The 12764-nt window shown below is 34.6% G+C and overlaps 1 protein-coding gene across 5 annotated transcripts; it reads left to right on the top strand.

The window, feature by feature from the left end:
* The first annotated feature begins 2059 nt into the window (after positions 1–2059).
* LOC112502027 (probable uridine nucleosidase 2) lies at positions 2060–12261 on the top strand. 5 transcript variants are annotated; one of them, XM_025105833.1, is made up of 11 exons: positions 2063–2144; positions 2471–2507; positions 2619–2680; positions 3706–3821; positions 3989–4048; positions 5174–5359; positions 5444–5548; positions 7960–8056; positions 10987–11094; positions 11181–11316; positions 11969–12261. In XM_025105833.1, exons 3-11 carry the CDS (start codon positions 2635–2637, stop codon positions 12075–12077), a joined length of 963 nt encoding a protein of 320 aa, XP_024961601.1. In that variant the 5' UTR covers positions 2063–2144; positions 2471–2507; positions 2619–2634; the 3' UTR covers positions 12078–12261. The 5 variants fall into 5 exon arrangements, with proteins under 5 accessions (XP_024961602.1, XP_024961601.1, XP_024961598.1 ...); XM_025105830.1 differs by having other exon boundaries at positions 2082–2146; positions 2471–2680; XM_025105831.1 differs by lacking the exon at positions 2063–2144 and adding an exon at positions 2188–2399 and having other exon boundaries at positions 2471–2680.
* The last annotated feature ends 503 nt before the right edge of the window (positions 12262–12764 follow it).

The following is a 12764-nucleotide window of genomic DNA, read 5'->3' as shown; positions in this document are numbered from 1 at the left end:
TTGAAGACGACGGTTGAAGACAATGAAGGCGGAGGATGACTCAAAGAGAAGGCCACCACAGAGTTTTCTTCTGGAATCATAAATTTTCCACCCTCCCTTAGCTCAGACGTCTCTCCTCCTTCCTCTGGTGTCTCTTTTATCCTTCACTTCCCTTTCTCCAGCGACTCTCTTCTCCTCCATTTCCCTTTCTTCGGCGACACCTCCCTCCTCCCTTTCTCGAACAACCATCATTTTGGAATTCACAACAAACAACAAAAAAACAACATTGATCTAACTTGAACAACGAACTCAATCTGAAACAAATAACGAACAACAAACTCGATCTGGAGATCGAAGTTCATTCACGACGAACTCGAAATCGAACATGAAGATCCAGTCTCATTCACGGTGAACCTGAAGATCTAGTCTCATTTACGAAGAACTTGAACTCGATTTATGTAATTTTCTGTTAATTCACTTATAATTTTTGGGTTCTTTTGATTTTAGGTTCAAATTTAAGGATTTTTTTATTGTTTGTGTTTAGATTCGAGGTTTTGATTTAAGTTTTTGTTTATAAATACGTTTTAGGTTTGGATTTTTCTTATTAATGTTTGAATTTTTTTCAGGTTTGACCTGATTTAGGTTTGAATGTTTGATTCTTTTTAAACTTTTAATCCAATTTAGAGTTGAATGTTTTTGTATGAAGTTCAAACTTTTTTAGGGTTTGGATTTGAACTTGATTTATATTTTTGGGTTGAATGCATGTTTAATGGGTGGTGGTGATGATGGTGAATGTTCTTGAAGAAGAGAAAAGTTAGAAAGACCAAAATGCCCCTAATGTGAAGGGCACATGATGAATTTAACGGGGTCTTCTTTAACAAAGTTCGTGTTTTTGGCTAAAAACATGTTTTATTTAACAAAAAATGTACTTTACAGTTTGGAGGATGAAAATGAAAAAACAATCATTCATGAGGGATCAAAAATGTAATTCACTCTAGAAAAAGTTGGCTGGCCATGCATATTTTAGCTAATTAATAAATTTTCAAAAAAAATATAAAATTAAATATTTTATTAAAATACATATTGAAATTTTATTATTTGTGAAATAAAAGAACCATATAACTTTAACTTTTATATAATTTATAAAGTCATTTTTAAAATTATTATATTTGTTTTTGGACGACTAAATATATTGAATAAAAATAATATAAAAATAATTGATAAAATTAATAGTTAAGTGTTTATAATTGAAAAAAAATGATAAAAAGCTTTTAGTAGTAGCTAAATGTTCAATGTATCAATGTACCTATACTACTTTTTGAAACTAGATTTATTAAAAGTTTTAAAAATAATTTTTAATGCATAAAGTATTATATATTTATAATTTATGTACAAAGTCTTAAAAGTCTTAAAAACAACTCATAATGCATTAAGTACTACTACTTTATGCATTGAATCTTAAATCTCTTAATCTACAATTAAGATAACATATAATACAAGTTATTACATTTTCTTTTTATGTTCTCAAGATACTTTTGACACATTTCACTCATGCCTTCACCCTCTCATTACTCTATGTTTTCTCCCCATCCCCAAGGTGAGTTTCAAACTAATATTCACCATGAGTTATTAAAAATTTTCACATTCAATTGCTATAAAACTCTCGGTATCGCTCTCGATCTCTTGATTCTTTGCTCTTGGTGTAAATCGAACACATTTGTGGAGTCGTTTAAATATATTGGATTTTAAACTGTCATACAATTTTTTCGTTGATAAACTGTAATTGGAACCATAACTCTTATTTATTCAAATTGTATTAATATATAAAGATCAAATATAACTTATATCATCGTTAAATCTTCTTTAAAACCAGTAAAACTTCAAAATTAAAATTCACAGCTGAAGCGGCATTGAAGGGGTAAAGAGCTGGTTCATCTTATATTTGGTGATGAATACCTAACTTCAATTAGGTTGCTATTTTTTTTCCCTTTAATTTCTTTTCCTTTCATGTTCACCAGGAAAGTTTCGCCCTCCTTTCCTTCTTAAAATAATGCGAGCTGTAGTCACGGCACCTATTAGATAATACCAGAAAGCTGTCACCTTTCCACTCCACGTTCAGAGATCCAAAGGGTTTCGATCCACTGAATTTCTCCATTACTTCCAAGGTGTCTCTTATCTTATTCTGTGTTTTCTTTGACGAACATCCATGATTTATTGTCATTACCTTCATTATCAAACCCAGATCTTTTATTGGAATTTTTCTTCAACTTTGGTCGGTTCAAGAATTTTTGGATTTTTTCAAGGAATTCAATCTCGTTGCCTTTGATCCCTTGCGTGTTTTTTTGTTAACTTTTAGTTCAATGAAAGTGATGCTTGTTAATCCCTAAGGGGAGCATCGGTTACACAGAGATAACTAAGATGTGGGAATCGTTTTCGTTCGTTAGATTGTCTATCTAAATTGCTAATGTCACTTTGTTATTAACTTATGCAGCATCGTGTTCGCCGCCTTGAGAGAAGCGAAGCAGAGGGTCAGTGCACTTTTGATTCTCCGGGGGTTTTGAATCAATCATACAAACCCCTGGTCCAAGGGATAGCCGTTTAACAGTTTCATTTCTGTTATTCTCATTTCCTGATACTAGAACTGCATTCACGTCCATGGCGGAACCAAAGAAGATAATCATAGACACTGACCCAGGCATCGGTAAACTCTTCTTTCAGGAGTTTATGGAATAGTAATAAACAATAATCATCCGTTTTTATTATTATTATTATGATTATCGTCTTGTAAAATTAAAGAGCATGAGGCCTTTTTTTGTGTTTGTGATTTAAGTGTAATCAAATGTTTTGGTGTAATTGTGATTTACAATTACAAGGTATCGACTAGGTGACAAGTCATACATATCGTCATCTGGGAGGTGTGTAGTGCACAATCTCAGATGTTGCCCCTATCACCTTAGATCACTATAACCCGGGGGTCAAGGGGGATGCGCCCAACCCTCTTGGTCCTAGACGCAACGTCCCAAAACCTCTATGGACTTTATGAAGAGGACTGCTCAGGTTAGAATCTTTCTTAATTTCGGTCGGAAACTTAGTACTTTGGAGACCAAGTATGGGATTAGAAGCCTCTGAGTTGAACCAAAAGCCTCTTAGCATGCTTCAGAAGCTTCTATTTGTGAAGGGTTATGTCTCAGAGCTTCTGAGTTGGCAGTCCGACTCAGAGCTTCTGAGTTGCCAGTGATCCATTTCAAACTTATCCAGAAGCAGTTGTAACTGCGGTGCAATTAGCTACTGATTGCCTAACTACCCCGTAACTGTCAATCTCTCATATAAATATATCAAACATTTAATCTAGGGTGTGATGTACTCGAGTTTTTCTGCCTTAAGAATGAGAGTTAATTCTTGGATTATCCAAATACTGATTTTATTTGGAAAGTCAAAAGTGCAATCAATACACAATCCAAGAATCATCCAAGTCATTTAACCACGATACCCAGTTACTTAACATTGTCTCTTTTCTTTTTTGAGTGTATGAACTTTGTTCTCCAAACCAAGAACACCTTACAATACATTTGCCTTGGTAATTTTTATTATTGTTACAGATTTTGTTTTTTCTCTCTGTTTTTTTGATGTTATTACTGATTGTTCACCACAATTGGAAAAACAAATAAATTGTGTGTAAATAATTGCTGATTTTTTAATCCATGTTGTCTGCAACCGTTCACTCAGATGATGCCATGGCAATATTTCTGGCATTAAGGTCACCAGAAATCAAGGTGATTGGGCTTACAACTATTTATGGAAATGTTTACACCACTCTTGCCACTAGAAATGCATTGCATTTGGTAAGCTAATTTCATCCTTTTTTGCATGAGAAAGTGCTAGCTTGAATTATTTTGTTATTTCCCTGTGATTTAAGTTTATATGTAATATGTTACAAAGTAGATGGTTGTTGCTTTTCCTCATTGTCTTTATACCAACTAAAGATAACTGTTTTGATATTTATATTTAGTTGGAGTTTGCTGGGAGAACAGACATTCCTGTTGCAGAAGGATCTCATGTCAGTTATATGGTACATCTCCTTCCATTTCTATTTTATGCTTACTTAACAAGGAAGTTCTAGAAAGGTTAGGAGAAGAGAAGAATATATGGTTGATTTGTCACATCATTGGAAGAACCCACAGTTCATAGTCTTTATATTACGAACATTGGAGTGAAAGAAATCTCACAACGTACATAGAATTTGGATTTGGTTCAAAAAGTAGGCATAATTCATTATTTGTATAGCATTTTAGCCTGTAGAAATATCAAATAACTCAAATATGAACTCTTCCACTAAGTTGCTTCATAGATATCTCATGCCAACTTTCTGCATGCAATGACTTTATGTAGATCAAAGATTTAGGTTTAAGATGTTTAATTTTCATAACTAAAATGCTTCTAGGATTTTGTCATCATGAAAGTCGTCTCTCTTTTGCCATCTACATTGTTTATCTGGGAGGGACATTTTTAGAGTACCTATATTGTGAGGGATTTATCAAAAATTGCAAATTAATCATGAATTCTGTTAATTATATTAACTTCATGTACTTGTTCGCTTATATCTTATCTTTTTGGAGAAAATAATTTAGGGTGTCTCTGCATGTTTCTTCTCTCTCTCTGTGCCAAAAAATGATAAAGGTTCGAGTTGCAAACTTTGTCCATGGGGTGGATGGACTCGAAAACAAGAATGACTTTATATAAGATCAAATATTTAGATCAAATATTTAGCTTCAAGTTGGCGAATTTGCATAATGGATGCCTCTAGGATTTTGTCATCATGACAGCCATCTCTCTTTTTCCCTTTACATTGTTTATTTGGAGGGGCATCATCATGGCATCTAGGTTGTGAGGGAGCTATAAAAAATTTCAAGTTGATCATGAATTATGTTTTTTAGGGTAAATAGCACCAAAATGGGACCCCACCTTTCTTTTGTTACTATTTCGGGGAACATGAATTTGGTAACCGGGTCCGTTAAATGAAAAGTTCTGAAAGTTCGTTCAGCAAAATATGTATGAAAGCAAAGTTGGTTCCATTTTAGTGCAATTTCCCCTTTGGTAGATTAATTTTATGTACTTGTTCACTTATATCTTTTCTTAGAGAAAAGAATTTATGGTGTGTCAGCAATTTTCTTCTTTCTTTTTCTCCCTGTGCTAGAAAGCGACAAAGCTTCGGGTTGCGGACTTTGTCCATGGAGTGGATGGACTTGGAAACCAGAACTTCCCTCAGCCAAAGTCGAAACCAATAGAAAAATCAGCTGCAGAATATTTGATCAAGCAGGCTAATCTTTATCCTGGAGAAGTCACTGTGGTGGCATTAGGTCCCCTTACAAACATTGCCTTGGTCTCATTCGCAACCCTCTTTCCATTTGGTATACGCAACTTCTACTTTATTGGAACACCTGTAAGTTGCTTTTAGTTGATGCAGGCCATTCAACTGGACCCTGCATTCGCCAAAAACATTGGACAAATTGTTCTTCTTGGTGGTGCTTTTGCTGTAAACGGGAATGTGAATCCAGCTGCTGAGGCTAATGTAAGTTACTCAGTCTTAATGGTACTCTCTTGCTTCATTAGTTTAAAGTAGACTAAAAAGATCTCACTTTTGTCTTTTGGAAGTCAAAAAGGCCCCTTTCAACTGAAATGGATAATCTAACTTCTATGAGAAAAATACTGATACCTAGATTAAACAATATAAGAGTATTGCAGTTACGTATATCATGTTTGAAAAGTGGAGGACTTCATATACTTAACGTCTCAAATTCATGCTGTGGACCGGATCAATGTTTCTGACCCGAACTAAAAAATTTGTAAGTTGAAGTAAGAATGTGGAAGTATAGTGTTAGAAGCGAGAGAAAGGGTTTGGGCATTGTTAGCTTCAGTTTGTGGAATTGACCGGTGGTGATTGGTCGAAGCTCCAGTAAGCAACTAATGGACAGATCAGACCGCATAAGACTACTGTTTGGACAACTTTCTTTAACAACAGTGTTTATTTGCGATTGGGGGTGATCTTCTGCCATCTTTTGAAATCTTTGAGAGTAGCTAATTTATAGGACATGTTTCAGCATATACTGTGGGATCCTTATCTTTTGACTAAAAGGAATTCTTTGTATTTTGTTGGTGGACAATAATCAATCTCAAGACAACTGCGCTCACACTAGACAGTTTGGAGATAACACTGCAGAAAAATCGATGCCTATTCAGTACTTTGACAATGAACCTTTGGGAAGTACAACTCTTTTATAGGAAATGGAATTCCTAATGCCACTTGGAGAACAAGAAGGATGCTCTTCTACGGAAGGAGCACATGCAAAATGCAAAAAGGCCAAAAGCATCTTCAATGAGTAAATACAACAATAAAATAATACTGATGAAAACCATGATTTCATCAATTCCACCTAACTAAATACTAGATTAAACTCGTCAAGGTAAAATTATGTATGCTCTAAAATTGTGATCCCTACTGAGGGAGAGGGACGGTGATGGATTTGTGAGTAACATATTGTATCGTAAAGGAAATGAACGTCTAGAAGAAGAAAAGTATAAACAGAAGAAGAATAGAAAGAAGCTTATTTTATGAAAACAAAGATAATAAGCCAAAAATTATTTTTACTTTGAATTGAATTGAAATAAAAATCACAAGGTTGTACGGAATTTTCTATCCACTTGGTAGTTTGTCCTCCTTGTTGTCCACTGCGCTACACCTTTTACAACTGCCCTGGTTTGATACTAGTCGATGCCAGAACTAGACCAGTGAGTAGAGGTCACAAGCATCCCCAACCTCAGATTATTCAGCTCAACCTCTCCATAAATGGTCACAATAACATCAGTTTTGAATGATTTGTTCCTCTTAAACAACATGTTGGCATCATTTTAATTTTTTTTCCTTGGTGTTTACTCATGTGATGAGCCCTGTTGCAACTATTGAGGTGGGAATCTGTGAGGGGAAAGTGGTGGTAGCAGTAGTGGTGGGAGGTGTTGATTTGGCTTCTGTCAATCCAATTCAGGACAGGGAGCTAGTAATTTTGCAATGGTTGGTGAAGCTACACTGGCAAGATCATAAAGACACTCTAGATAGGATAAAGGGACACAGAGTGCGAGTAGTACTCCTTTGAACATAATGAAAGGACATGAGTGCGAGTATTACTTCTTTGAACAAATGAAGGGACATCGAGTGCGAGTATTACTCCCTTGAACATGTTCCTCTTCTTTGGCTTCTTGAGATGAATTCATGGATATTATATTTAACTCTCTGTGATTGGTGGATTTGGGGCAGTTCAAATTAGGTAATTTGAATCATGAGGAGTTGAAATCGGAAGCAAAAGTGGAGACCTGTGAAATGACAGTGAAGCGAGTGGTCAGTAAACTCATAATGATTCCTTTCGGGATCAGAACTCTCAGATCCCCCTATATTTTGATGAGAAGGCCAGCTAATAAATAATACCAGAAAGCATCAGTGACCTTTTCCTTCCCTTCCACATTTAGAGATCAAAGATTTCATTCCACCGAATTTTTCCAATAGTTCGAAGGTCTATCTTATCTAATTCTGTGTTCTCTTTGACGAGTATCCATGATTTGTTGTAATTAACTTCGTATAAAAGTTATATGTTCACAAACTAATCAATTTGATGAAGTGTAGAAATGGCATCTATTCTTCTATATTATAGCGGTATATATAGCAGTACTGGTAGCCTTATTTTTCACTTGATGGGAGTATAGGGAGGTTTAGATTGAGAGATATTCTGGAGAGGTGAAGCAAAGATTCTCTCTGCAGTTGTCTGCTTCACAGAGGGATTGCGCAGTCCCAAGTCAAATGAAATAGCAATCACTTAGTAGCAGAAAGTCCTAACATGTTTGTGCGACCACAATCGATCATCATTAGAATTGTGTGCCAAAAATTTTGTTATGAATTCACATTTCATTTCTCCACTTGGACTGGACAAGCAGATTTTTGGTGATCCAGAAGCTGCTGATATTGTGTTCACTAGCGGAGCTGATGTTTTGGCTGTTGGGATCAATGTTACTCATCAAGTTATTATGAAAGGTAATCCTCTTTGTATGCTTTGTATCTCACCTTTAACTATTTTTATGTGAAGTCAAATTATTATATGATGATGCAACTTCCAAAGTTTGTGATAATGCTTCCATGTTGAATTCATAAAGCTTAAATGTGGCAAATAAATACATTGTATTGATGAAGTTTTGTATGCAAATTAGCACTCTTCTGCTAATGAGATGCCTATGTAAATGATCTTGTTACAATTTATAGATGTTTTTGATCTAGTTTTGTAGTCATTGCTGATGATTTTGAGTTTTCTCAACAAGAATCAATTGGTGAAAAACCAAGTTGGCGTAGACTGAACCAAATCCTATGATAAATTAAGAATTACCGACCTTTTTTGTTTGGTCATGGCTAAGGTGCTTACAAACTGCATTGAGACCACTCCAACCTTCCATATATTTATAGATAAATTTCTAAGTAAAGATAAAAATGTGTATCCTACAGAATAATGCTAAACTATGAAGTATGAAACATGGGTGCTTCTCCTCGTTGAATCTGTGTACGAGGTGCTTTGGAGGGTGCAGTGGGGTGCTCAACCCATGCAGTGTTGATCATATCCCTGAATTATTGACCATTAATTCAGGGGTAAGAGAATTGGGATGCAAGTGCAGTTTTGGTCTTCCTTTTATGAATTAAGAAATGAATATTCATAATGTGCAAAACTAGAAGCAAAGGCAACAATATAAAATAAACTTCAATTTTATGCCTTTGAAAAGTGAGACAAGATAAGCTATTTTTTCTTATAGTTTGGACTAATATAAACGAAGTAAGTAAAAGATTTAGGTTCTATTGTGTATTTTCTTTGCACACGTATTTACACTCATCCCCATATGCCCAATTATCTTAAAATTTGAAGAATCCTGTTGTCTGTGTATCACACACTTTGTATCCCATACCTATATCCTTGCAAGTTGCAACATAGATAGTAAATAGTGCTTTAGGAAGAGACTCCCCGCTCATACTGTCGGGTCAATTGTGTAGGACTTATGTACTTTGTGTGGTGGATCTCTTAACTATTATTCATCCTGTGGTGATATACTAAATATTGATGTGCACAAATAGTAATATGTATTTTGCAAATCATAAAGGTATTTTTAAGAAAAATAATAGTAACATTATAAGGAAATAACAAAATTTACAATTTTTATATTATTTAACAAAAAGAAAAGATATTTGTACTTATAAATCGAAGCAAACAAACCAAATGACATTAGTTTGTAAAGAAATTGGGACCATAATGTTATATTTTATTAGATGGAGAACCATCAAATGTATAGTACATTATGGTAGAATGAACGAAACCAAATCAATTCAAACATGACAAAATCAAATCATATCATTTCTATATTACACCCAAATCGAGTAAATTATTGGTTTGCCAAATAAACCTGAACACTCCTCAAGTTAGAGCATCTACATCAACCATTCCAACTCATTGCTTATGGGGTTAATCTAACATCTCTATAGGCTAGACTAGTTTTCCAAAAAAATCATCAAGCTAATCTCGAGGGCAAATTGAAGTTGGCTCAATAAATGGAGGTTTATGAGAAACCATTACACTTCCTTATGAAGATAATGGAAGGGGACCGGATGCTTGGTTCATTCATGGAAGATCCACTTCCCATAGTGGGTTGAGTCTTTGAACACGCCTTGGATATTCGCATAGTGGGTTGATAGTCTTCGTACATGTTTGTTAAAAGATCACACTTTTCTTCGATTCATATTTCCGGTTTCTATTATGGTATCAGATCACACTTTTGGGCTCAATTGATTGTAAGAATGCTAGAAACTCAATGAATGCCTCCAGTAATGACAAAAGATGATCCTTATTTCCTACATAACTCAAATGGTCTAGGTCTCGTACTTGTTTCTCAACCACTCATTGAATATAATTACGCATCATTGATCCATGCGATGTCAATTGCATTATCAGTGAAGAATGAAATTGGTTTCATTGATGGAACACTGGTTGAACCTAATGAATATGATCAAGTGAAACACATTTTCTGGTTAGGCATAACTCGTGACATGGCAGGTTGTCAGAGGTTTGATGATGTATGTTAGATAGTTAACCTTGATTGTTTGCCATCATGTAAACATGTGCTCCTGCTGTAAAATGGAGCTGATTGTAATTGAAAGATAAGAAATAATAAATCTCTCACAAACTGAGCAACTCATGCTCTGTTCCCTTTCATTCATATTTCAATCTTGGGATTACTTAAGCATGGCAGGCATGTGAAAAGAAACTAGCCCAAAATTGAGTTACTACTTACAAGAGAAGGCATGCACTGAAGAAAGGCTAATCCTGCTCGGTTATGTATTAGCTATAATATGCTTCCAAGTCAATACTATATGTGCTTGATACTGATGACTTTCACTCTTCCGTTTGCTCATAAGAAATTTGAAGCACATAAAAAGGATTTTCTGGCCATATCTAAGTGGAATTCTGTTCTTAGTTAATTGATCGACAATTTATGTAGCCATGCTTACAAAAACTGGTTTGAACTATTTTTCAGTCTTCTAAACAGCATTAAATGAGGAGCTATATGGTTGCATAACCTTCTAGCGCTTAATCCCTAAGCATGGATTACGCATACGCTAAATCAAACACATTGAACTGCAACTTTTTCAGATTATGTAATGGAAGTTGAAAGATTTAGATACTATACTATTTTGACACAGGAAATGACTAATTTATTGTTTCATTAGTCCAGTTATTTAGAAATGGGTGGAGAATTACCTCCAAGTTGAGAAAAATCCATTGATTAACACAAGTCAATTAGGGTGAAGTCATTCTACTGGTGGTTTTTATTCCGTTCACTATTCAACACTGCATAGATTGTTTGATTCAGCTATTAATTATGTCGTTGCTATTTTGTTACTAGTATTTATAGCTGCCAATATGTTTGTAGATGATGAGCGTGACAAATTGGCACAGTCGGATGGAATGTTTGCCAAGTATTTGTGCAAAATCCTCGATTATTACTTTTCTTATCATCGTGATGCATACAGCATGAAAGGTATGTATGTGCCTTGAGACAACTGAATTTTTGTATTAAAGAAAAGGCATTTAGTTCATCTGCTGATTCATGGGATATTTCTGTAGGTGTTTACCTTCACGATCCGACAGCGCTTGTTGCAGCCATCAATCCTTCGCTGATGACATACACGGAAGGTGTTGTCAGAGTTCAGACAACTGGCATCACAAGGGGACTAACATTGTTTTTCAACAAACAGAAAAGGTGCTTTTTTTGTATTTCATCTTCATAGAATATAGCATAGCTTATTTTCTGTTACACTAGTTGATAGGGCAGCATGATCTATCCTGATTTCTTGTATTTTGTTACTAACTGGAAATTCAATTAGGTTGGGTTCCGTTAAGAAAGGAAGTTATAGTGAGAAGGGTAAGAAGGATCTCCACCATTGGATCAATCTTGATGAGATTAAAGTGATCAAGGGTCCGGATTCCTTTTTACGCTTTTCACTTTAAATCCTATTCTCACACGATTCTTCATCATGCAACTGTTTGGCAATTGCTGGATGGTTTGGTGCAGAATGATTAAGAGGCTTTCATGATATAGTGCAAAATGAAATATAATTGTTTGGTAATTGTGTACAATGAAATTAGGGCTCTTAATGGTTAAGGGAGATCCAGGATACAAAATCATTCAGAGGGTTTTAGAACCATTAAGAAGCAGACTTTTATTTTGCCCAAACAAGATTCATCTTTTAACGAATCAGAGGTTGCCTCTTAATGGCCCTATTAAGAGGTAAACAAACAATTAGGCTCTTGACTCCCGATTAAAATCCATTTTGTAGACTTTGAAGCTAAAATTACCTATTTGACGATTTTCTTTTCAACGGGTATTATATCTCCTATTATTACTTTTCAAGGTTTGAGGAAGCGACTGAATGGTGTAACAAACCGACGGTGAAGGTGGCAGTTACCGTTGACGCTCATGCGGTGATCAAATTGGTTATGGAACGCCTCATGAATTCATAGCCTTCTCATTGACTTTCTGGGTTGTAGATAGATGAAATGTGGATCATCATATTACTACACATCTATTTCAAACCGTATAGATAAGGGTATTTGTGTCTTTTTAACAAAGTTGGTTTTTAGGAATAATCATCTTCCTTATGTATTTCATAAAATATCATATTTAACATATTTATTTTAGGAATAATCTCTTCCTTAAAAATCTCATTCGGTGGTCTGCACTTTCTCTCCAACCATCTTCATTATGAACGTTTTTTGTTTCTCATATGAAACCCAACTCTTTATTGATTCTCATATGAAGCAATAACATTTTATGTTATCCTAATTTTATTTTAGTATTGTTTCACTTACGAAATAAAATATTAATTTTTTAAAAAACGATTCATAATAACGGTTCATATGCGTTGAAAAAAGATTTAACACCAAATCAAACGAATAATGTTTTTATACGTATTTAAAAAGAATAACGTTTCATATGTTAAAAACAATTTATAATCACAATTCATAAATCTTAAAATACTGACATTAAATCAAACCAAATACCAGAAAGATGGTTGAAAAAAGAAACTAGAGACGATTTAAGATATGTTTTTTACTTGTCTTCAACGTATTTGATTTATGTCACATCTTCATCTTCTTGCATCTTCATATTATTGTTGATCACATATGTTTTTGTTCGTGATGGTCAAC

This window comes from Cynara cardunculus, unplaced genomic scaffold (genome assembly GCF_001531365.2).
Source record: "Cynara cardunculus var. scolymus isolate 2C unplaced genomic scaffold, CcrdV1 Un_Scaffold_846, whole genome shotgun sequence".
Lineage (NCBI taxonomy): Eukaryota > Viridiplantae > Streptophyta > Magnoliopsida > Asterales > Asteraceae > Cynara > Cynara cardunculus.
The sequence above is the reverse complement of the archived record's forward strand: the minus strand, read 5'-3'. Positions and strand labels throughout refer to the sequence as shown.

What these genes read in the sequence shown, in the direction of transcription:
- LOC112502027 (XM_025105833.1), top strand. Translation starts at nt 2,635, where the DNA reads ATGGCGGAACCAAAGAAGATAATCATAGACACTGACCCAGGCATCG. An exon ending in GATCTCATGTCAGTTATATG is followed by an intron (nt 4,049 to 5,173) that starts GTACATCTCCTT and finishes TCCCTGTGCTAG; the next exon opens with AAAGCGACAAAGCTTCGGGT. An exon ending in TCATCAAGTTATTATGAAAG is followed by an intron (nt 8,057 to 10,986) that starts GTAATCCTCTTT and finishes ATATGTTTGTAG; the next exon opens with ATGATGAGCGTGACAAATTG.